At 52.6% G+C, this 25,548-nt stretch overlaps 1 protein-coding gene across 1 annotated transcript in view; it reads left to right on the forward strand.

Moving 5' to 3' along the window:
- The window catches only part of LOC139691279 (cell surface glycoprotein 1-like), a gene marked incomplete at its 5' end in the record, with an annotated part of 30,779 nt that extends 12,230 nt beyond the window's left edge, over nt 1-18,549 (forward strand). The window contains 3 exons of the mRNA XM_071589034.1: nt 8,139-8,319; nt 8,537-9,182; nt 18,299-18,549. Coding sequence (XP_071445135.1) covers nt 8,139-8,319; nt 8,537-9,182; nt 18,299-18,549 — 1,078 coding nt within the window. The remainder of the gene's footprint in view (nt 1-8,138; nt 8,320-8,536; nt 9,183-18,298) is intronic.
- Nucleotides 18,550-25,548: the final 6,999 nt, after the last annotated feature.

The following is a 25,548-nucleotide window of genomic DNA, read 5'->3' on the forward strand; positions in this document are numbered from 1 at the left end:
AGCGGAGGGGCTAGCGGCCTTGATGGCAGCACACCACGCCATCAGTGTCACGGAACCGGATACACTAATAAATGTTTACACAGATAATATGGCAGTTATTAATTCTTTAATCAAAGTCAGGGGGGTCCTGTTGACCTACCCTGATGTTGTAAGATTATTTATGCTCTTAATAAAGGATTTGTCACGCAATGTGACCTGGAGGTACATCCCCTCGGACCAGAATCCGGCCGACCGTCCGTCTCGGACCGTGCTACCTCCCTATGCCCGCTCGGCCTCGGATTCGGGGTCCGGGCTGGTTTATAGGTGGGATGAAGCCTGTAACGGACAGTCGATCGAGATTTCGAGGTCAGGGCGGACGTATCTCCAGATCTCCCAACCGGCAAATCTAGGGAAAGTACCGTCATACGGTAATTTCCCTAGATTTGCACTCAATGTATCGTGAGGATAAACTTCTCCATCGATAATGAAAGTTATGTTGCATTGCCCTACTGTGGCGAGCACATGGCCGGAGGCACTTCTCACAGGGGAGGAATAGTCGTCAATTTTTAGGCTTTCAAAAGGGAAACTTGTACTCTGCATAATACTCACAGCGGCACAGGTATCCACTAAAAAGGAATACACTCTACCTAGTACTGTAACCGAGACCGTTAAGCCGACTTCTGGTGCTACGACGAGCACTAATTCGTCCCCGACCTGCCGGCCGGGGTGGCCGCGTTTCCCTGATCTCGCTTTTGGGTGGGGGTTGGACAATCTATCGGGCGATGGCCCGCTTGCTTGCACACGCCGAAAATCATCAGAGGGCAATCTTTACTGACATGGCTCCCTTCCCCACAGTTATAACATGCGCGGGGTTTTGTACGGCTATAGTGCGCGATGTGTCCCACCTTTTTACAGTAAATACAAGTCCGAGGCGCATTAGATACGTTCCCTCCACCCACCGACAGTGTAGACTGTGAAGGCTTCGTGTTTACATTTGTCAGGATTGCGTGCACTTGATCCGAAAAGACTAGGGCTCACAGTGGGGTTTAAGATTGGCTCGAGATGGGGTTGAACATGACTCCTTGTGAAATATCGTGTCGGGTCACTGTACGGAAAGTTTGTCGGTGTCTTCACGTTAGGACTGCGCACGGGCATACCAAAGTCATGGTTCTGCAAGAAGTTTACTTTTCTAACGTCTGAGTGATTACGAGCATCCTCTAGGTTAGCAAATTCCTCAGCCTCTTGCATGGTTCTTGGATTGCGCACTAGCACGAATCGCCCAATTTTTCCCTAAGTCCGACCAAGAACTGTGAGAGGAGGCGGTTTTCGAGCATAATTCCTGTCGCTTGTGAGTCTGGGTCTAGAAAAGCATCTCTTAGTTTTCGTCCCAATTCCCTGAGACGGGAAGAATACTCGTTCACGCTTTCCAAGGGTCGTTGGAAACAGCGTGTGAACATTCTTTCAACAGAGACCAGTGAAATTTTGGGAATGAAGCGCTTTTTCATTAGTTAAGAAAAAAGTTCATAAGACTCAATAACGTGAGGATTTGACTTAATGAATTCGGCACCAGTACCGCTCAGACGCAGCCGTGCTACGCTTAAGGTCTGATTCTCACTCCACCCGCTAAGATGACTCACTAACTTAAGACTGTTCAAAAAATCCTCGATGCTTGTGTCCCCATCACCGTTAAAACTCGGAATTAAATGAATGGGATGTCCTGAAAATGTTTGTTGCATAGTTGGAGGGAAACAGGGGCGTTTTCTATCATATAAACAGCGGAAGTAAAATCAATTAAGTTCGTATTGTTTGGTGATAAATCACGCTCCCAAGGCAGAGATTCGCCAAAGCGCCCATACGTGCCCTTGCCACCGAAATCCATTATGAATTAAAGACAATACGGCTAGGAAAAAATTCATTCGCCATATGTTAGCAATATAACCGATTATCGTTAATAAAAAAATGGGGTTAGTTTCCTTTTGGCATTACGCGTAACTACTTCTTAAATCGAAATTCAATCAAACGAATGAAGCATGATGAACGGAACGGAAGTTGCATTTAAATAAGCCGCTCCAAGACTCCGCCACCCCACACCTGACACCAATATGTCGCGTGGACATAGTAGGGTTGGGTTCGTGGAATCAAAAAGGGGCTTTCATTGCTATACATTTATTGGACTTACTACACAAGGAGTCCGGCCCGGAAGGAAAGAGGAAGCGTAGAGACAACAGCGGAGAAAGCAAGGTTGACTTCTAAGGGGCTAACAGTTTGATTTCAAAGCTGGGGTGATGTCGCGGGGACATGATGCTAGTTCTGATGTTTCGGAAAAGCCAAGTAGATGGCAGTCTCAATACACAATGTCGCGGGGACATGATGCTTGGACAACTAGAAGGACTCATGCGAGCTAGTGTCCTTTTCGCCGAATCCACGATAGCAAATTTGGTGAACAGTGGCTGGACACAGTCACCCACTACCGACGTTAACCTACTCTCTCCCCTTTCGCTAATGACACGGAATTCGGCGCCCGGTCTTTGTACCCGGGAATTCATATATAAACCCCGAGCCCCCCAACTTGATTGCCAGAATATAGGAGACATCAGACGAGAGCCTACTACTTTATTCGGATTTCATCTAGCAACTCTGCTTTTCCGGTGGTCCAGGTAAGGAGGAAGATACACCGTCGTGCCAACTCCTTCGGAGACTTCATGTCCACGAAGGGAATTACACAGCGTGGGAATAATCGTCCGCAAGGAAACGAACCTCCAGCTGTTTTCCCGGGGGTATCTAAGCCTTCGGCAAATTCATCATCAGGTGTTGAAGCCTTGGCTCTCAGCCCGTCGCAGTGCTTGGAGGAGACGAAGACCCGAAGCGGGACAACGGAGGCAACAGCAGACCTTGGCCCTTTACAAGGCCAGGTGGTGAAGGACACCGCAGGCGGCGTCAAGCGAAAGAAGGCATCTGTAAGACACCAGAAGCAAGAAGATTCCGCGGTTACGCGGATGCCGAATCTTCAAGGAGACGATAGGGCGGAGCGTGCGCTGAGCACAGAGGAGGGGGAAGGCGACGGCGGATTTACCTTGGTTTCTTCCAAGAGGAAGAAAAGGAAACCGCTTCTGACGAACGACGCAGCCGTCCCGGAAGCCACACCTCTACCGGCACCGGCACCTAAGACGCTGCGACCACCGCCTATCGTCGTCTATGGGGTCACCGACGTCCAGTGACTGATTGACCAGCTGTCGGGCTACAAAGGTGATGCTTTCGGCTTGGAAGTTCGAAGAGCTTGAATCCGGATCATCACCTCCAACAGAGGGGGGCATGAAAAGGCACTCTCCTTGCTGCAGAGGAAGAAAATCCAACACCACTCGCAGCCCATTGAAAGGGTGCCTGGGATGAAGCTGTTCATCAAGGGTATCTCTCGATGGATAGCAGTCGAAAAGGTATCCGAGGGACAGATCCCTCGGATACGAAATTCGTAGCGTACGTCGCCTTACGGTCACGGAGGACGGAAAAACGGTCCCCATTGACCGCCACGTAGCGAACTTGGTAAAGACTCCATCGGCCATCGCCCCCGGGGACATCCGCCAGCTCTGCCACCGCTACGTCACAGTGGAGCGTTACCGTGGAGACAGAGGTCCACTCCAGTGCAGCAACTGCATGCGGTTTGGACACATCGGCATAACTTGCTGGTGTGCGAAACGCTGCATGCGCTGTGCAGGAGCACACGCAGTCAAGGAATGCTCCCGAGGAAGGGGAAATGATGCCATCTGTGCGAACTGCGGAGGACCTCATGCGGCCGTCTCTCGCCGGTGTCCCGCCTTTCAGGAGGCTGAGCGGCTGCAAAACACGCCAACGCACGCAAGCCAGCACCAGGGAGGCAGGCGCCCCAGAAACCGGCAGCGGAACCGGGACAAAAACCATTCCGACAAGTCGATCACGCTACAACCTACGGAGCAATCCTGAAGGGCCCTTCTCAGGACAAGGTTCAGGCTCTCTCTGGAGGAGAGGGGAACATGGAGGTGGATATCACAGATCCACCCAAGGATGCTAAGGCGGTCCGAGAACCACCACCAGCGCCAGCCGTAGTAGAGGCCACCAAGGGGAACTTGTCACCCCCCGACAGCCTCCCTCCGAAGGAAGGGACCCTTCCTTTTTCTTCCGAAGGGAAGAAGAAGAAAAAGAAGCAGAAGATGAAATCCCCGATCACCACCGAGAAAGAAGGAAAAGCCATTACGAAGCCAACCCAGAGGGCGCTTGGGAACACCCTCCGAACGGCAAGTGAAGAAGGCGAAAAACCAAGCCAGAAACAGGAAAAACGGAGAGAGGGGACATCAACTGATAAGTCTCCGGTTTCCGCAGAGTCCTCGCTGACACCAGACAGAGAGGACCAGGAATTATGGCAGACCCTTGCCGTTATTGCATGCACCTTGAAGAAACTCGTCACCTCGACGCAGGGCAAACTTCTCCTCTCACTCCTGGAAGAGCTGGTGCGCAGCAGGATCGGAAATTTAACCAACCATGGCTGAACGACCCGTCCTGCTTGCGCAATGGAACGCCAACGGAATTCTTCGCCGACGCGAGAAATTACGAGCGTTCCTCCAGGAGAAGGGAGCCATAGTCGTCGCTGTCAATGAGACGAACCTTCGGCCAACGGACGCCTGGAGGTTACCTGGCTGGACCATCTATAGGGCGGACAGCGATCCCAGGCGACAACGACTTAAAACATCAGGAGGTGCGGCCATCCTCGTCCACAGGTCCATCGAGCACCGAGCATGTAGAGAGATTTCTCACCCGCATGCGGAGTCTGTTTCGGTGGACGTACGGACAAGAGGAGGAGGGCTCCGGGTCTCATCTCTGTATTTCCCACCCGGGAAACCTTGGGATCCGGATCTCATCCAGTACCTTGCGGGGGACAGCGGACCATCGGTCATCTTGGATGACCTGAATGCCAAGCATCCTACTTGGAATTCACGGTCCTCGAACCCGAGAGGAGAATCCCTGCGTTAGCTAGCAGATTCAAAAGGCCTAACCATCTTAGGACCGGGGATACCCACGCACGAACAAGGAGACGTTTTAGGCATTGCGATTGCTCACAATGTAAGGACGTCCCTGAGTTTGTACACATGCGTGGAACTGTCGTCGGACCACAACCCGATCATCCTGGCAGTGGGGAGCCGAATCCCAGTGCTGTCTTCCACCCGGCGATTGGATCTGTCGTCGGCCGACTGGAGCAGTTTCCGCAACGTCATCGCTGAGGAGCTGCCAAGAGAGCCACTGGAGCCGACTTCACCGGAGATGGCCGATCAAATGGTCAGCCACCTCACCTCTGCAATAGACGGCGCAATGAAGGCCTCGATACCGCTATAGGAACAACGAAACTCGTATCTTCGGGTTCCACTTCCAGCGGGGGTTAGAGGCCTCATTTCGCGGCAAAACTAGGTGCGGCGCCAATGGCAGAAATATCGTACAGCGGATGTGAGAAGGCAGCTCTCAGAGCTCAACGCGTCGGTACAGGATGCCCTCCGGGAGGTCCGATCGGGCCACTGGGAGGCGCACCTGCTGGATGAGCTCCTATCGGAAGACGGCCACGAGGACCTGCCGTCGGTGTGGAAGATATGCCGGAGGCTGCGGGCCCCTAAAAGACTTGACCCGATTATTACCGACGGAGACAGAGAGGCACGATCTCCCATGGAGAAGGCGGAACTGCTCGCTGATCACTTGGTCTGCAGCTTTTCAACCAATCCTGGGAATCCCGCTTCTGCCGAGATTGAAGAAGAAATCGAGGCGTTTGAAAGAGCCGGAGACGCCGATCTGAAAGACGCCTCGGAAATTCCAAGATTCGACGAGAAGGACGTCAAAGAATCAATACGTCACCTATGCACGAGGAAGGCCCCCGGAAGCGACAACATTCCCAATGTGGTCATTCGGGAGCTTCCAAAGGCGGCGGAGAGGTCCCTGACAAAATTCCTAAATGGCTGTGTCAGGATTTTCTACTTCCCGACCACTTGGAAAAGAGCGAGAATCGTCTGCCTGCCGAAGTCGCAGAAATTGGAGGTGGGTCCCGGAGAATTCCGGCCTATCTCCTTGCTCGACGGCTTCGGTAAGATATTCGAGCGACTGCTGCAACGGCCGCTGACTGATTTCGTCCGGGAGAATGACATCCTCCCGGAGGAGCAGTTTGGTTTCCGTGCGTAGCCTTCCACAGTCCATCCGCTGGTGCGAGCGGCGGATTTCATCACGGACAGCTTCAACAGGAATAGGGCGGTTGCTGGGGCCATCTTCGACGTCAGTAAGGCGTTCGATCGCGTCTGGCATCCGGCTCTCTTGTTGAAGATGAGACGACTCCATTTCCCACCTTTGATTGTTCGGATGGTTCATTCCTATTTGAGAGACAGGACATTCACCGTGCAATGGCTCGGGGCGAATTCAGGGGTGCGTCGGATATCCGCCGGCGTGCCCCAGGGATCAGTCCTCGGACCAATGCTTTACAATATCTACTCCCACGACATTCCAACTCCACGTGGGAACCTCGAGATCCTGTCTCTCTATGCCGACGATACGGCCCTCCTGTGCTGCTCCTGGCAGAAGGTGACCGCGGTGCGAAGACTGAAGAGCGCTGTGGCGGATCTCCTTGAATGGTACCGCCGATGGCGCTTTGCTGTTAACGCACAGAAGACGAAGGCGATCATCTTCCATCCAGGAAATGGTCGGCCGCCAGGAGTGAACCTAACAGTGAATGAGGTCGCCCTACCGTGGGAATCCGAAGTTACCTACCTCGGAGTGCTGATGGACCGGAAACTCCTTAGGAACGCCCAAGCGCTTCGTGTAGTAAGCGCTGGTCCTGAGTATGGACAGGAAGCGTAGACTGTACCAAGCGTGCGTGCTGCCTGTCATCACGTACGCGGCTCCGGTACGGTCAGGAGTGTCGCGAACGAGTCTCGCTCAATTCAGGTGGTGCAGAATTCTGCTCTTCGTGACATCATGGCACGCGGTGCTTACGCCCGCGTTTCCGAGATGCACGAGGACGGAAAGCTGGAAACCCTGGACGTCCTTCTGCCTAGAATATCTGGAAAATTCTTCATAAAAGCGGCAGAAGCGGAAGTAAAAGTAAATCTCCGGGTTGGCGACATAAGGGTCTGGCCATGGGTCCGCTACAAGCGCCCCATAGCATGCCAAGACGAGCAAGACACCCTTCCGGCAAATTAGAAGCCAAGGCTGCTCTGAGTGGGAATAAATCCAACGACTGAAAACGCTGAAGAATTCTTCCCGCCTTAGTAGTCTTGGAGGCTGGAAAGGCGCAGTGTAAGGGCTACGCAAGAGCCCTTGCAAGAAACTGCTCTATAAGCAAAGCAGAGCAGTGACTGAAGACACTAAAGGTTGTGGAAATCTCTTACGGAGGCCGAACCTGCTGTTGTCTCTACGCTTCCTCTTTCCTTCCGGGCTGGACTCCTTGTGTAGTAAGTCCAATAAATGTATTGCAATGAAAGCCCCTCTTTGATTCCACGAACCCAACCCTACTATTTCCACGCAAAAAATGGAGTTAAGTCCATGAGGAGTAATTTCCGGGAATATGTGGAATGGGCAAAGTGACAGGCAAGAGACCCTTTTCAACGCTTCTGAATCCAACGATGATGTATTATGGTTTTTTAAAATGCAATGGAGGGAGTTGGCAGAGGTATTTGCTTTGTCGCAGTCATTGTATAGTGCTCTCCCATCATGTGGTATTGGCGGGATGGGTACCTTTTTCCTTCGCAGACAGTGGGCTAGGCTCCATACCGAATTGTCGTTATGTGAGAGTGAACTTATTTTCTCTTGCCAAGTTTTTTCCCAGTATGTTCTACTTTTGTATGTTACAAAATTTTGAAGTGCACAGAAGCCGATTTTATCTTGACGCATATGAGTGCGTTGACATGAGTGCTCTGGCCTTGTTTCTAAGTGAAATTAAGTGCAAAATATCCGGAGGTAGTGTGGCACCAGCGATGGAGGCCGGAGAAGGAGGGTAGCAAGAGCGATGAATGATTTTGATTAAGGTGCTTGTAAAATCTTGAGCCGCTGTCCCAATGCTGTCTGGAGTGCTAGCAGGAGATGGGAAAAGGTTAATGGCCAAGCAGTTTTCTTTAAATAGTTTCCAGTTAACTCTTCTAGTTGGTTCTGGTTGTATGAAGGAGCAACAAGCCACAGCAACAAGCCACTCAAGAATGGCGGTTACCCCAAGGCCAAAGTCAGGCAACACCCGGAACGCAAGCCTCCGACGAGCTTACCTTTGCGGCCCTCCGCCAGCCGGGTCCACCCACGTGGATCGCCCCGCCGGCGGACGATCAGGGGGTGATGCAACTCTGCCATCAGGTAAAGGCAGCACGGGGCTCTCAGCGTTTAACTAAACGCGACCTTCATGACTTGGACGCGATGTTAGATTTGGCGGCTGACTGGCCGACGTTGCCTGAGACGAGCCGGCACATCATTTATAATCGTATCAGGGTCCTCGCCATCGTCCAGGCCATTGGGTGGGAGGCGGCAATTTGTTTAACGGACACAACGGGAAACGCATTACTCCGGCTGCCAGCCAACGCTATCCCACCGCCGCCTCTCACCATCATCGTCCAAACACCCCAGCAGTGGTACGCCGGAGAACCAACCCAACAACAGGCACGCCCGAGAAATGCAGGAGGACAGCCGCAGCAGCCCTTTCGCGGCCGTGGTCGCCGAGGCGGCGGCTTTGGGTCCTCCGCCAGATACAACAATTGAAAGCGTGCACGTGCCCCAGCCGACACCACCTGCGGTTGAGGGCAGCCCTAACGGCCACAAGCCGACACTGCAGCAGCTGGGAGAATTCCTGCTCTTTCGTGACATCGCGGAACCGGACAATCCAGACGAGTGGCAAACGGACTCCGAATCGGTGAGTGACGCCACAGATTCCCCAAGCGAACCAGGATCCGAACAGGAAAATCCACAGTGCAGTGACAGTGACAGTGATAATAACGACGATATAGAACCCAGCGCATGGCGGATTCCCGGACCGTTTGGAACGGCGGACGCCCCTAAACCCGTCGACCCCATTACTTACGACCCGGAGGAGGAAGTGCAGCCCGGCGATGACCCGGATGCCCCCGAGGATGCGCAGGAGCCAGAGGACGTGGCAGAGGAGGACGATTACTTCCCCACGGCGGGGAATTTTACTACCAATGCCAATCCACCCGGGACACCATTTGGTATGGCGCCAATCTGCCCATGCCGGAGCAGGCACCACATGTATTCATCCCAACACGTCCAACGGTATTAATCGATCAATATATACACAAGTTACTCAATCGAGGCATCCTGACCATAGGACGGGCAACCAATGCGTTCCCCTAATTGCCATCCCGAAGGCGGGAGGCGGCGTCAGGGTAATCCAGGATCTATCGGCTTGGACGAGGTTCATCCGCACACCACGGATCACATTAAAATCCGCGGCCCAAGCCCTAGAGTCAATCCCCCCAGGTTCCCTTCTAATTAAGATTGACCTAAAAGATGCCTTTTGGCAAGTGCCGATCGAGCCGTCGCATCGGCATAATTACGGAGTTTATCACCGGGGCACGACATATACTTGGACACGCCTGCCAATGGGCCACGCGCTAGCGCCTGCAATCATGCAGAGGTGGGCGCGGGCGGTGATAAAGTAAGTCCATCGGAAATTCAAAATAGTTATGATTGCTTATTTAGACGACTGGTTGCTGTTGTTTGACGACTCTACGGAACACTTGATCCTAGAGGTGGTAGACTTCCTACGCCAGGAACTACAAATTCAAATTAACGATAAGAAAAGCCGCTTGGTCCCGGCAACCAGAATCAAATACCTGGGAATTAAAATAGATACAATAGCCATGACCCTCAGTCTTACCAGATACTCCCTGCGTAGAATCTCGTATATTATTAAAGTAATCAAGCGCATTAGAAACCGCGACATCCCGAAAGCAGCGGGATTCATTTCATGGTGTGTTTATGTCCTCCGACTCCCGTTGTTCCTGATTACCCAGACGGCGCAACGCTACACCACCTGGTTGGCCCGCTTATGGGATGACGGAGTCTGGCACGCACCAAGGGAATTTACAAATTTCCACTACGTCATGGATGTATACGCCGATGCCACACCATGGCAGACGGCGTGGACCATCCCCATGCTCCGGACGACTGAGATTTGGGCGCTAGGGCAAGAGCGGCCCATATTGGAAGCGGAGGGGCTGGCGGCCTTGATGGCAGCACACCACGCCATCAGTGTCACGGAACCGGATACACTAATAAATGTTTACACAGATAATATGGCAGTTATGTATTCTTTAATCAAAGTCAGGGGGGTCCTGTTGACCTACCCTGATGTTGTAAGATTGTTTATGCTCTTAATAAAGGATTTGTCACGCAATGTGACCTGGAGGTACATCCCCTCGGACCAGAATCCGGCCGACCGTCCGTCTCGGACCGTGCTACCTCCCCATGCCCGCTCGGCCTCGGATTCGGGGTCCGGGCTGGTATATAGGTGGGATGAAGCCTGTAACGGACAGTCGATCGAGATTTCGAGGTCAGGGCGGACGTATCTCCAGATCTCCCAACCGGCAAATCTAGGGAAAGTACCGTCATACGGTACTTTCCCTAGATTTGCAATCAATGTATCGTGAGGATAAACTTCTCCATCGATAATGAAAGTTATGTTGCATTGCCCTACTGTGGCGAGCGCATGGCCGGAGGCACTTCTCACAGGGGAGGAATAGTCGTCAATTTTTAGGCTTTCAAAAGGGAAACTTGTACTCTGCATAATACTCACAGCGGCACAGGTATCCACTAAAAAGGAATACACTCTACCTAGTACTGTAACCGAGACCGTTAAGCCGACTTCTGGTGCTACGACGAGCACTAATTCGTCCCCGACCTGCCGGCCGGGGTGGCCGCGTTTCCCTGATCTCGCTTTTGGGTGGGGGTTGGACAATCTATCGGGCGATGGCCCGCTTGCTTGCACACGCCGAAAATCATCAGAGGGCAATCTTTACTGACATGGCTCCCTTCCCCACAGTTATAACATGCGCGGGGTTTTGTACGGCTATAGTGCGCGATGTGTCCCACCTTTTTACAGTAATTACAAGTCCGAGGCGCATTAGATACGTTCCCTCCACCCACCGACAGTGTAGACTGTGAAGGCTTCGTGTTTACATTTGTCAGGATTGCGTGCACTTGATCCGCAAGACTAGGGCTCACAGTGGGGTTTAAGATTGGCTCGAGATGGGGTTGAACATGACTCCTTGTGAAATATCGTGTCGGGTCACTGTACGGAAAGTTTGTCGGTGTCTTCACGTTAGGACTGCGCACGGGCATACCAAAGTCATGGTTCTGCAAGAAGTTTACTTTTCTAACGTCTGAGTGATTACGAGCATCCTCTAGGTTAGCAAATTCCTCAGCCTCTTGCATGGTTCTTGGATTGCGCACTAGCACGAATCGCCCAATTTTTCCCTAAGTCCGACCAAGAACTGTGAGAGGAGGCGGTTTTCGAGCATAATTCCTGTCGCTTGTGAGTCTGGGTCTAGAAAAGCATCTCTTAGTTTTCGTCCCAATTCCCTGAGACGGGAAGAATACTCGTTCACGCTTTCCAAGGGTCGTTGGAAACAGCGTGTGAACATTCTTTCAACAGAGACCAGTGAAATTTTAGGAATGAAGCGCTTTTTCATTAGTTAAGAAAAAAGTTCATAAGACTGAATAACGTGAGGATTTGACTTAATGAATTCGGCAGCAGTACCGCTCAGACGCAGCCGTGCTACGCTTAAGGTCTGATTCTCACTCCACCCGCTAAGATGACTCACTAACTTAAGACTGTTCAAAAAATCCTCGATGCTTGTGTCCCCATCACCGTTAAAACTCGGAATTAAATGAATGTGATGTCCTGAAAATGTTTGTTGCATAGTTGGAGGGAAACAGGGGCGTTTTCTATCATATAAACAGTGGAAGTAAAATCAATTAAGTTCGTATTGTTTGGTGATAAATCACGCTCCCAAGGCAGAGATTCGCCAAAGCGCCTATACGTGCCCTTGCCACCGAAATCCATTATGAATTAAAGACAATACGGCTAGGAAAAAATTCATTCGCCATATGTTAGCAATATAACCGATTATCGTTAATAAAAAAATGGGGTTAGTTTCCTTTTGGCATTACGCGTAACTACTTCTTAAATCGAAATTCAATCAAACGAATGAAGCATGATGAACGGAACGGAAGTTGCATTTAAATAAGCCGCTCCAAGACTCCGCCACCCCACACCTGACACCAATATGTCGCGTGGACATAGTAGGGTTGGGTTCGTGGAATCAAAGAGGGGCTTTCATTGCTATACATTTATTGGACTTACTACACAAGGAGTCCGGCCCGGAAGGATAGAGGAAGCGTAGAGACAACAGCGGAGAAAGCAAGGTTGACTTCTAAGGGGCTAAAAGTGTTATTTCAAAGCCGGGGTGATGTCGCGGGGACATGATGCTAGTTCTGATGTTTCGGAAAAGCCAAGTAGATGGTAGTCTCAATACACAATGTCGCGGGGACATGATGCTTGGACAACTAGAAGGACTCATGCGAGCTAGTGTCCTTTTCGCCGAATCCACGATAGCAAATTTGGTGAACAGTGGCTGGACACAGTCACCCACTACCGACGTTAACCTACTCTCTCCCCTTTCGCTAATGACACGGAATTCGGCGCCCGGTCTTTGTACCCGGGAATTCATATATAAACCCCGAGCCCCCCAACTTGATTGCCAGAATATAGGAGACATCAGACGAGAGCCTACTACTTTCTTCGGATTTCATCTAGCAACTCTGCTTTTCCGGTGGTCCAGGTAAGGAGGAAGATACACCGTCGTGCCAAATCCTTCGGAGACTTCATGTCCACGAAGGGAATTACACAGCGTGGGAATAATCGTCCGCAAGGCAACGAACCTCCAGCTGTTTTGCCGGGGGTATCTAAGCCTTCGGCAAATTCATCATCAGGTGTTGAAGCCTTGGCTCTCAGCCCGTCGCAGTGCTTGGAGGAGACGAAGACCCGAAGCGGGACAACGGAGGCAACAGCAGACCTTGGCCCTTTACAGGGCCAGGTGGTGAAGGACACCGCAGGCGGCGTCAAGCGAAAGAAGGCATCTGTAAGGAACCAGAAGGAAGAAGATTCCGCGGTTACGCGGATGCCGAATCTTCAAGGAGACGATAGGGCGGAGCGTGCGCTGAGCACAGAGGAGGGGGAAGGCGACGGCGGATTTACCTTGGTTTCTTCCAAGAGGAAGAAAAGGAAACCGCTTCTGACGAACGACGCAGCCGTCCCGGAAGCCACACCTCTACCGGCACCGGCACCTAAGACGCTGCGACCACCGCCTATCGTCGTCTATGGGGTCACCGACGTCCAGGGACTGATTGACCAGCTGTCGGGCTACAAAGGTGATGCTTTCGGCTTGGAAGTTAAAGAGCTTGAATCCGGATCATCACCTCCAACAGAGAGGGGCATGAAAAGGCACTCTCCTTGCTACAGAGGAAGAAAATCCAACACCACTCGCAGCCCATTGAAAGGGTGCCAGGGATGAAGCTGTTCATCAAGGGTATCTCTCGATGGATAGCAGTCGAAAAGGTATCCGAAGGACAGATCCCTCGGATACGAAATTCGTAGCGTACGTCGCCTTACGGTCACGGAAGACGGAAAACCGGTCCCCATTGATCGCCACATAGCGAACGCGGTAAACACTCCATCGGCCATCTCCCCCGGGGACATCCGCCAGCTCTGCCACCGCTACGTCACTGTGGAGCGTTACCGTGGAGACAGAGGTCCACTCCAGTGCAGCAACTGCATGCGGTTTGGACACATCGGCATAGCTTGCTGGTATGCGAAACGCTGCATGCGCTGTGCAGGATCACACGCAGTCAAGGAATGCTCCCGAGGAAGGGGAGATGATGCCATCTGTGCGAACTGCGGAGGACCTCATGCGGCCGTCTCTCGCCGGTGTCCCGCCTTTCAGGAGGCTGAGCGGCGACAACACGCCAACGCACGCAAGCCAGCACCAGGGAAGCAGGCGCCCAAGACACCGGCAGCGGAACCGGGTCAAAAACCATTCCGACAAGTCGATCACGCTACAACCTACGGAGCAATCCTGAAGGGCCCTTCTCAGGACAAGGTTCAGGCTCTCTCCGGAGGAGAGGGGAACATGGAGGTGGATATCACAGATCCACCCAAGGATGCTAAGGCGGTCCGAGAACCACCACCAGCGCCAGCCGTAGTAGAGGCCACCAAAGGAAACTTGTCACCCCCCGACAGCCTCCCTCCGAAGGAAGCGACCCTTCCTTTTTCTTCCGAAGGGAAGAAGAAGAAAAAGAAGCCGAAGATGAAATCCCCGATCACCACCGAGAAAGAAGGAAAAGCCATTACGAAGCCAACCCAGAGGGCGCTTGGGAACACCCTCCGAACGGCAAGTGAAGAAGGCGAAAAACCAAGCCAGAAACAGGAAAAACGGAGAGAGGGGACATCAACTGATAAGTCTCCGGTTTCTGCAGAGTCCTCGCTGACACCAGACAGAGAGGACCAGGAATTATGGCAGACCATTGCAGTTATTGCATACACCTTGAAGAAACTCGTCACCTCGACGCAGGCCAAACTTCTCCTCTCACTCCTGGAAGAGCTGGTGCGCAGCAGGATCGGAAATTTAACCAACCATGGCTGAACGACCCGTCCTGCTTGCGCAATGGAACGCCAACGGAATTCTTCGCCGACGCGAGGAATTACGGGTGTTCCTCCAGGAGAAGGGAGCCATAGTCGTCGCTGTGAATGAGACGAACCTTCGGCCAACGGACGCCTGGAGGTTACCTGGCTCGACCATCTATAGGGCGCACAGGGATCCCAGGCGACAACGACTTAAAACATCAGGAGGTGCGGCCATCCTCGTCCACAGGTCCATCGAGCACCGAGCATGTAGAGAGATTTCTCACCCGCATGCGGAGTCTGTTTCGGTGGACGTACGGACAAGAGGAGAAGGGCTCCGGGTCTCATCTCTGTATTTCCCACCCGGGAAACCTTGGGATCCGGATCTCATCCAGTACCTTGCGGGGGACAGCGGACCATCGGTCATCTTGGATGACCTGAATGCCAAGCATCCTACTTGGAATTCACGGTCCTCGAACCCGAGAGGAGAATCCCTGCGTTAGCTAGCAGATTCAAAAGGCCTAACCATCTTAGGACCGGGGATACCCACGCACGAACAAGGAGACGTTTTAGGCATTGCGATTGCTCACAATGTAAGGACGTCCCTGAGTTTGTACACATGCGTGGAACTGTCGTCGGACCACAACCCGATCATCCTGGCAGTGGGGAGCCGAATCCCAGTGCTGTCTTCCACCCGGCGATTGGATCTGTCGTCGGCCGACTGGAGCAGTTTCCGCAACGTCATCGCTGAGGAGCTGCCAAGAGAGCCACTGGAGCCGACTTCACCGGAGATGGCCGATCAAATGGTCAGCCACCTCACCTCTGCAATAGACGGCGCAATGAAGGCCTCGATACCGCTATAGGAACAACGAAACTCGTATCTTCGGGTTCCACTTCCAGCGGGGGTTAGAGGCCTCATTTCGCGGCAAAACTAGGTGCGGCGCCAATGGCAGAAATATCGTACAGCGGATGTGAGAAGGCAGCTCTCAGAGCTCAACGCGTCGGTACAGGATGCCCTCCGGGAGGTCCGATCGGGCCACTGGGAGGCGCACCTGCTGGATGAGCTCCTATCGGAAGACGGCAACGAGGACCTGCCGTCGGTGTGGAAGATATGCCGGAGGCTGCGGGCCCATCAAAGACTTGACCCGATTATTACCGACGGAGACAGAGAGGCACGATCTCCCATGGAGAAGGCGGAACTGCTCGCTGATCACTTAGTCTGCAGCTTTTCACCCAATCCTGGGAATCCCGCTTCTGCCGAGATTGAAGAAGAAATCGAGGCGTTTGAAAGAGCCGGAGACGCCGATCTGAAAGACGCCTCGGAAATTCCAAGATTCGACGAGAAGGACGTCAAAGAATCAATACGTCACCTACGCACGAGGAAGGCCCCCGGAAGCGACAACATTCCCAATGTGGTCATTCGGGAGCTTCCAAAGGCGGCGGAGAGGTCCCTGACAAAATTCCTAAATGGCTGTGTCAGGATTTTCTACTTCCCGACCACTTGGAGAAGAGCGAGAATCGTCTGCCTGCCGAAGTCGCAGAAATTGGAGGTGGGTCCCGGAGAATTCCGGCCTATCTCCTTGCTCGACGGCTTCGGTAAGATATTCGAGCGACTGCTGCAACGGCCGCTGACTGATTTCGTCCGGGAGAATGACATCCTCCCGGAGGAGCAGTTTGGTTTTCGTGCGCAGCCTTCCATAGTTCATCGGCTATGGCGAGCGGCGGATTTCATCACGGACAGCTTCAACAGGAATAGGATGGTTGCTGGGGCCTTCTTCGACGTCAGTAAGGCGTTCGATCGCGTCTGGCATCCGGCTCTCTTGTTGAAGATGAGACGACTAGCATTTCCCACCTTTGATTGTTCGGATGGTTCACTCCTATTTGAGAGACAGGACATTCACCGTGCAATGGCTCGGGGCGAATTCAGGGGTGCGTCGGATCTCCGCCGGCGTGCCCCAGGGATCAGTCCTCGGACCAATGCTTTACAATATCTACTCCCACGACATTCCAACTCCACGTGGGAACCTCGAGATCCTGTCTCTCTATGCCGACGATACGGCCCTCCTGTGCTGCTCCTGGCAGAAGGTGACCGCGGTGCGAAGACTGAAGAGCGCTGTGGCGGATCTCCTTGAATGGTACCGCCGATGGCGCTTTGCTGTTAACGCACAGAAGACGAAGGCGATCATCTTCCATCCAGGAAATGGTCGGCCGCCAGGAGTGAACCTAACAGTGAATGGAGTCGCCCTACCGTGGGAATCCGAAGTTACCTACCTCGGAGTGCTGATGGACCGGAAACTCCTTAGGAACGCCCAAGCGCTTCGTGTAGTAAGCGCTGGTCCTGAGTATGGACAGGAAGCGTAGACTGTACCAAGCGTGCGTGCTGCCTGTCATCACGTACGCTGCTCCGGTACGGTCAGGAGTGTCGCGAACGAGTCTCGCTCAATTCAGGTGGTGCAGAATTCTGCTCTTCGTGACATCATGGCACGCGGTGCTTACGCCCGCGTTTCCGAGGTGCACGAGGACGGAAAGCTGGAAACCCTGGACGTCCTTCTGCCTAGAATATCTGGAAAATTCTTCATAAAAGCGGCAGAAGCGGAAGTAAAAGTAAATCTCCGGGTTGGCGACATAAGGGTCTGGCCGTGGGTCCGCTACAAGCGCCCCATAGCATGCCAAGACGAGCAAGACACCCTTCCGGCAAAGAAGAAGCCAAGGCTGCTCTGAGTGGGAATAAATCCAACGACTGAAAACGCTGAAGAATTCTTCCCGCCTTAGTAGTCTTGGAGGCTGGAAAGGCGCAGTGTAAGGGCTACGCAAGAGCCCTTGCAAGAAACTGCTCTATAAGCAAAGCAGAGCAGTGACTGAAGACACTAAAGGTTGTGGAAATCTCTTACGGAGGCCGAACCTGCTGTTGTCTCTACGCTTCCTCTTTCCTTCCGGGCTGGACTCCTTGTGTAGTAAGTCCAATAAAATTATTGCAATGAAAGCCCCTCTTTGATTCCACGAACCCAACCCTACTATGTCCACGCGACAAATGGAGTAAAGTCCTTGAGAAGTAATTTCCGGGAATATGTGGAATGGGCAAAGTGACAGGCAAGAGACACTGTTCAACGCTTCTGAATCCAACGAGGATGCATTATGGTTTTTTAAAATGCAATCGAGGGAGTCGGCAGAGGTATTTGCTTTGTCGCAGTCATTGTATAGTGCTCTCCCGTCATGTGGTATTGGCGGGATGGGTACCTTTTTCCTTCGCAGACAGTGGGCTAGGGTCCATACCGAATTGTCGTTATGTGAGAGTGAACTTATTTTCTCTTGCCATGTTTTTTCCCAGTATGTTCTACTTTTGTATGTTACAAATTTTTGAAGTGCACAGAAGCCGATTTTATCTTGGCGGATATGAGTGCGTTGCCATGAGGGCTCTGGCCTTGTTTCTAAGTGAAATTAAGTGCAAAATATCCGGAGGTAGTGTGGCACCAGCGATGGAGGCCGGAGAAGGAGGGTAGCAAGAGCGATGAATGATTTTGGTTAAGGTGCTTGTAAAATCTTGAGCCGCTGTCCCAATGATGTCTGGAGTGCTAGCAGGAGATGGGACAAGGTTAATGGCCAAGCAGTTTTCTTTAAATAGTTTCCAGTTAACTCTTCTAGTTGGTTCTGGTTGTATGAAGGAGCAACAAGCCACTGCAACAAGCCACTCAAGAATGGCGGTTACCCTAAGGCCAATGTCAGGCAAGACCCGGAACGCCAGCCCCCGACGAGCTTACCTTTGCGGCCCTCCGCCAGCCGGGTCCACCCACGTGGATCGCCCCGCCGGCGGACGATCAGGGGGTGATGCAACTCTGCCATCAGGTAAAGGCAGCACGGGGCTCTCAGCGTTTAACTTAACGCGACCTTCATGACTTGGACGCGATGTTAGATTTGGCGGCTGACTGGCCGACGTTGCCTGAGACGAGCCGGCACATCATTTATAATCGTATCAGGGTCCTCGCCATCGTCCAGGCCCATGGGTGGGACGCGGCAATGCGTTTAACGGACACAACGGGACACGCATTACTCCGGCTGCCAGCCAACTCTATCCCACCGCCGCCTCCCACCATCATCGTCCAAACACCCCAGCAGTGGTACGCCGGAGAACCAACCCAACAAAAGGCATGCCCGAGAAATGCAGGAGGCCAGCCGCAGCAGCCCTTTCGCGGTCGTGGTCGCCGAGGCGGCGGCCATGGGTCCTCCGCCAGATACAACAATTGAAAGCATGAACGTTTCCCAGCCGACACCACCTGCGGTTGAGGGCAGCCCTAACGGCCACAAGCCGACACTGCAGCAGCTGGGAGAATTCCTGCTCTTTCGTGACAGCGCGGAACCGGACAATCCAGACGAGTGGCGAACGGACTCCGAATCGGTGAGTGACGCCACAGATTCCCCAAGCGAACCAGGATCCGAACAGGAAAACCCACAGTACAGTGTCAGTGACAGTGATAATAACGACGATATAGAACCCAGCGCATGGCGGATTCCCGGACCGTTGGGAACGGCGGACGCCCCGGAACCCGACGACCCCATTACTTACGACCCGGAGGAGAAGGTGCAGCCCGGCGATGACCCGGATGCCCCCGAGGATGCGCAGGAGCCAGAGGACGTGGCAGAGGAGGACGATTACTTCCCCACGGCGGGGAAATTTTACTACCAATGCCAATCCACCCGGGACACCATTTGGTATGGCGCCAATCTGCCCATGCTGGAGCATGCACCACATGTATTCATCCCAACACGTCAAACGGTATTAATCGATCAATATATACACAAGTTAGTCAATCGAGGCATCCTGACCATAGGACGGGCAACCAATGCGTTCCCCCTAATTGCAATCCCGAAGGCGGGAGGCGGCGTCAGGGTAATCCAGGATCTATCGGCTTGGACGAGGTTCATCCGCACACCACGGTTCACATTAAAATCCGCGGCCCAAGCCCTAGAGTCAATCCCCCCAGGTTCCCTTCTAATTAAGATTGACCTAAAAGATGCCTTTTGGCAAGTGCCGATCGAGCCGTCGATCGGGATAATTACGGAGTTTATCACCGGAGCACGACATATACTTGGACACACCTGCCAATGGGCCACGCGCTAGCGCCTGCAATCATGCAGAGGTGGGCGCGGGCGGTGATAAAGTAAGTCCATCGGAAATTCAAAATAGTTATGATTGCATATTTAGACGACTGGTTGCTGTTGTTTGACGACTCTACGGAACACTTGATCCTAGAGGTGGTAGACTTCCTAAGCCAGGAACTACAAATTCAAATTAACGATAAGAAAAGCCGATTGGTCCCGGCAACCAGAATCAAATACCTGGGAGTTAAAATAGTTACAATAGCCATGACCCTCAGTCTTACCAGATACTCCCTGCTTAGAATCGCGTATATTATTAAAGTAATCAAGCGCATTAGAAACCGCGACATCCCGAAAGCAGCGGGATTCATTTCATGGTGTGTTTATGTCCTCCGACTCCCGTTGTTCCTGATTACCCAGACGGCGCAACGCTACACCACCTGGTTGGCCCGCTTATGGGATGACGGAGTCTGGCACGCACCAAGGGAATTTACAAATTTCCACTACGTCATGGATGTATACGCCGATGCCACACCATGGCAGACGGCGTGGACCATCCCCATGCTCCGGACGACTGAGATTTGGGCGCTAGGGCAAGAGCGGCCCATATTGGAAGCGGAGGGGCTGGCGGCCTTGATGGCAGCACACCACGCCATCAGTGTCACGGAACCGGATACACTAATAAATGTTTACACAGATAATATGGCAGTTATGTATTCTTTAATCAAAGGCAGGGGGGTCCTGTTGACCTACCCTGATGTTGTAAGATTATTTATGCTCTTAATAAAGGATTTGTCACGCAATGTGACCTGGAGGTACATCCCCTCGGACCGGAATCCGGCCGACCGTCCGTCTCGGACCGTGCTACCTCCCTATGCCCGCTCGGCCTCGGATTCGGGGTCCGGGCTGGTATATAGGTGGGATGAAGCCTGAAACGGACAGTCGATCGAGATTTCGAGGTCAGGGCGGACGTATCTCCAGATCTCCCAACCGGCAAATTTAGGGAAAGTACCGTCATACGGTACTTTCCCTAGATTTGCACTCAATGTATCGTGAGGATAAACTTCTCCATCGATAATGAAAGTTATGTTGCATTGCCCTACTGTGGCGAGCACATGGCCGGAGGCACTTCTCACAGGGGAGGAATAGTCGTCAATTTTTAGGCTTTCAAAAGGGAAACTTGTACTCTGCATAATACTCACAGCGGCACAGGTATCCACTAAAAAGGAATACACTCTACCTAGTACTGTAACCGAGACCGTTAAGCCGACTTCTGGTGCTACGACGAGCACTAATTCGTCCCCGACCTGCCGGCCGGGGTGGCCGCGTTTCCCTGATCTCGCTTTTGGGTGGGGGTTGGACAATCTATCGGGCGATGGCCCGCTTGCTTGCACACGCCGAAAATCATCAGAGGGCAATCTTTACTGACATGGCTCCCTTCCCCACAGTTATAACATGCGCGGGGTTTTGTACGGCTATAGTGCGCGATGTGTCCCACCTTTTTACAGTAATTACAAGTCCGAGGCGCATTAGATACGTTCCCTCCACCCACCGACAGTGTAGACTGTGAAGGCTTCGTGTTTACATTTGTCAGGATTGCGTGCACTTGATCCGCAAGACTAGGGCTCACAGTGGGGTTTAAGATTGGCTCGAGATGGGGTTGAACATGACTCCTTGTGAAATATCGTGTCGGGTCACTGTACGGAAAGGTTGTCGGTGTCTTCACGTTAGGACTGCGCACGGGCATACCAAAGTCATGGTTCTGCAAGAAGTTTACTTTTCTAACGCCTGAGTGATTACGAGCATTGAATTCCTCTAGGTTAGCAAATTCCTCAGCCTCTTGCATGGTTCTTGGATTGCGCACTAGCACGAATCGCCCAATTTTTCCCTAAGTCCGACCAAGAACTGTGAGAGGAGGCGGTTTTCGAGCATAATTCCTGTCGCTTGTGAGTCTAGGTCTAGAAAAGCATCTCTTAGTTTTCGTCCCAATTCCCTGAGACGGGAAGAATACTCGTTCACGCTTTCCAAGGGTCGTTGCAAACAGCGTGTGAACATTCTTTCAACAGAGACCAGTGAAATTTTGGGAATGAAGCGCTTTTTCATTAGTTAAGAAAAAAGTTCATAAGACTCAATAACGTGAGGATTTGACATAATGAATTCGGCAGCAGTACCGCTCAGACGCAGCCGTGCTACGCTTAAGGTCTGATTCTCACTCCACCTGCTAAGATGACTCACTAACTTAAGACTGTCCAAAAAATCCTCGATGCTTGTGTCCCCATCGCCGTTAAAACTCGGAATTAAATGAATGTGATGTCCTGAAAATGTTTGTTGCATAGTTGGAGGGAAACAGGGGCGCTTTCTATCATATAAACAGCGGAAGTAAAATCAATTAAGTTCGTATTGTTTGGTGATAAATCACGCTCCCAAGGCAGAGATTTGCCAAAGCGCCCATACGTGCCCTTGCCACCGAAATCCATTATGAATTAAAGACAATACGGCTAGGAAAAAATTCATTCGCCATATGTTAGCAATATAACCGATTATCGTTAATAAAAAAATGGGGTTAGTTTCCTTTTGGCATTACGCGTAACTACTTCTTAAATCGAAATTCAATCAAACGAATGAAGCATGATGAACGGAACGGAAGTTGCATTTAAATAAGCCGCTACAAGACTTCGCCACCCCACACCTGACACCAATATGTCGCGTGGACATAGTAGGGTTGGGTTCGTGGAATCAAAGAGGGGCTTTCATTGCTATACATTTATTGGACTTACTACACAAGGAGTCCGGCCCGGAAGGAAAGAGGAAGCGTAGAGACAACAGCGGAGAAAGCAAGGTTGACTTCTAAGGGGCTAACAGTTTGATTTCAAAGCCGGGGTGATGTCGCGGGGACATGATGCTAGTTCTGATGTTTCGGAAAAGCCAAGTAGATGGCAGTCTCAATACACAATGTCGCGGGGACATGATGCTTGGACAACTAGAAGGACTCATGCGAGCTAGTGTCCTTTTCGCCGAATCCGCGATAGCAAATTTGGTGAACAGTGGCTGGACACAGTCACCCACTACCGAGGTTAACCTACTCTCTCCCCTTTCGCTAATGACACGGAATTCGGCGCCCGGTCTTTGTACCCGGGAATTCATATATAAACCCCGAGCCCCCCAACTTGATTGCCAGAATATAGGAGACATCAGACGAGAGCCTACTACTTTCTTCGGATTTCATCTAGCAACTCTGCTTTTCCGGTGGTCCAGGTAAGGAGGAAGATACACCGTCGTGCCAACTCCTTCGGAGACTTCATGTCCACGAAGGGAATTACACAGCGTGGGAATAATCGTCCGCAAGGCAACGAACCTCCAGCTGTTTTGCCGGGGGTATCTAAGCCTTCGGCAAATTCATCATCAGGTGTTGAAGCCTTGGCTCTCAGCCCGTCGCAGTGCTTGGAGGAGACGAAGACCCGAAGCGGGACAACGGAGGCAAGAGCAGACCTTGGCCCTATACAGGGCCAGGTGGTGAAGGACACCGCAGGCGGCGTCAAGCGAAAGAAGGCATCTGTAAGGAACCAGAAGCAAGAAGATTCCGCGGTAACGCGGATGCCGAATCTTCAAGGAGACGATAGGGCGGAGCGTGCGCCGAGCACAGAGGAGGGGGAAGGCGACGGCGGATTTACCTTGGTTTCTTCCAAGAGGAAGAAAAGGAAACCGCTTCTGACGAACGACGCAGCCGTCCCGGAAGCCACACCTCTACCGGCACCGGCACCTAAGACGCTGCGACCACCGCCTATCGTCGTCTATGGGGTCACCGACGTCCAGGGACTGATTGACCAGCTGTCGGGCTACAAAGGTGATGCTTTCGGCTTGGAAGTTCGAAGAGCTTGAATCCGGATCATCACCTCCAACAGAGAGGGGCATGAAAAGGCACTCTCCTTGCTGCAGAGGAAGAAAATCCAACACCACTCGCAGCCCATTGAAAGGGTGCCTGGGATGAAGCTGTTCATCAAGGGTATCTCTCGATGGATAGCAGTCGAAAAGTACGAAATTCGTAGCGTACGTCGCCTTACGGTCACGGAGGACGGAAAAACGGTCCCCATTGATCGCCACGTAGCGAACGCGGTAAAGACTCCATCGGCCATCGCCCCCGGGGACATCCGCCAGCTCTGCCACCACTACGTCACTGTGGAGCGTTACCATGGAGACAGAGGTCCACTCCAGTGCAGCAACTGCATGCGGTTTGGACACATCGGCATAGCTTGCTGGTGTGCGAAACGCTGCATGCGCTGTGCAGGAGCACACGCAGTCAAGGAATGCTCCCGAAGGAGGGGAGATGATGCCGTCTGTGCGAACTGCGGAGGACCTCATGCGGCCGTCTCTCGCCGGTGTCCCGCCTTTCAGGAGGCTGAGCGGCGACAACACGCCAACGTACGCAAGCCAGCACCAGGGAAGCAGGCGCCCAAGAAACCGGCAGCGGAACCGGGACAAAAACCATTCCGACAAGTAGATCACGCTACAACCTACGGAGCAATCCTGAAGGGCCCTTCTCAGGACAAGGTTCAGGCTCTCTCCGGAGGAGAGGGGAACATGGAGGTGGATATCACAGATCCACCCAAGGATGCTAAGGCGGTCCGAGAACCACGACCAGCGCCAGCCGTAGTAGAGGCCACCAAGGGGAACTTGTCACCCCCCGACAGCCTCCCTCCGAAGGAAGCGACCCTTCCTTTTTCTTCCGAAGGGAAGAAGAAGAAAAAGAAGCAGAAGATGAAATCCCCGATCACCACCGAGAAAGAAGGAAAAGCCATTACGAAGCCAACCCAGAGGGCGCTTGGGAACACCCTCCGAACGGCAAGTGAAGAAGGCGAAAAACCAAGCCAGAAACAGGAAAAACGGAGAGAGGGGACATCAACTGATAAGTGTACGGTTTCCGCAGAGTCCTCGCTGACACCAGACAGAGAGGACCAGGAATTATGGCTGACCATTGATGTTATTGCATGCACCTTGATGAAACTCGTCACCTCGACGCAGGGCAAACTTCTCCTCTCACTGCTGGAAGAGCTGGTGCGCAGCAAGATCGGAAATTTAACCAACCATGGCTGAACGACCCGTCCTGCTTGCGCAATGGAACGCCAACGGAATTCTTCACCGACGCGAGGAATTACGGGCGTTCCTTCAGGAGAAGGGAGCCATAGTCGTCGCTGTCAATGAGACGAACCTTCGGCCAACGGACGCCTGGAGGTTACCTGGCTGGACCATCTATAGGGCGGACAGCGATCCCAGGCGACAACGACTTAAAACATCAGGAGGTGCGGCCATCCTCGTCCACAGGTCCATCGAGCACCGAGCATGTAGAGAGATTTCTCACCCGCATGCGGAGTCTGTTTCGGTGGACGTACGGACAAGAGGAGGAGGGCTCCGGGTCTCATCTCTGTATTTCCCACCCGGGAAACCTTGGGATCCGGATATCATCCAGTACCTTGTTGGGGACTGCGGATCATCGGTCATCTTTGGGGACCTGAATGCCAAGCATCCTACTTGGAATTCACGGTCCTCGAACCCGAGAGGAGAATCCCTGCGTCAGCTAGCAGATGCAAAAGGCCTAACCATCTTAGGACCGGCGATACCCACGCACGAACGTGGGGACGTTTTAGGCATTGCGATTGCTCACAATGTAAGGCCGTCCCTGAGTTTGTACACATGCGTGGAACTGTCGTCGGACCACAACCCGATCATCCTGGCAGTGGGGAGCCGAATCCCAGTGCTGTCTTCCACCCGGCGATTGGATCTGTCGTCGGCCGACTGGAGCA

The sequence above is a fragment of the Hetaerina americana genome, unplaced genomic scaffold (genome assembly GCF_022747635.1).
Source record: "Hetaerina americana unplaced genomic scaffold, ioHetAmer1.1.p SCAF_310, whole genome shotgun sequence".
In the NCBI taxonomy this organism is placed as follows: Eukaryota; Metazoa; Arthropoda; class Insecta; order Odonata; family Calopterygidae; genus Hetaerina; species Hetaerina americana.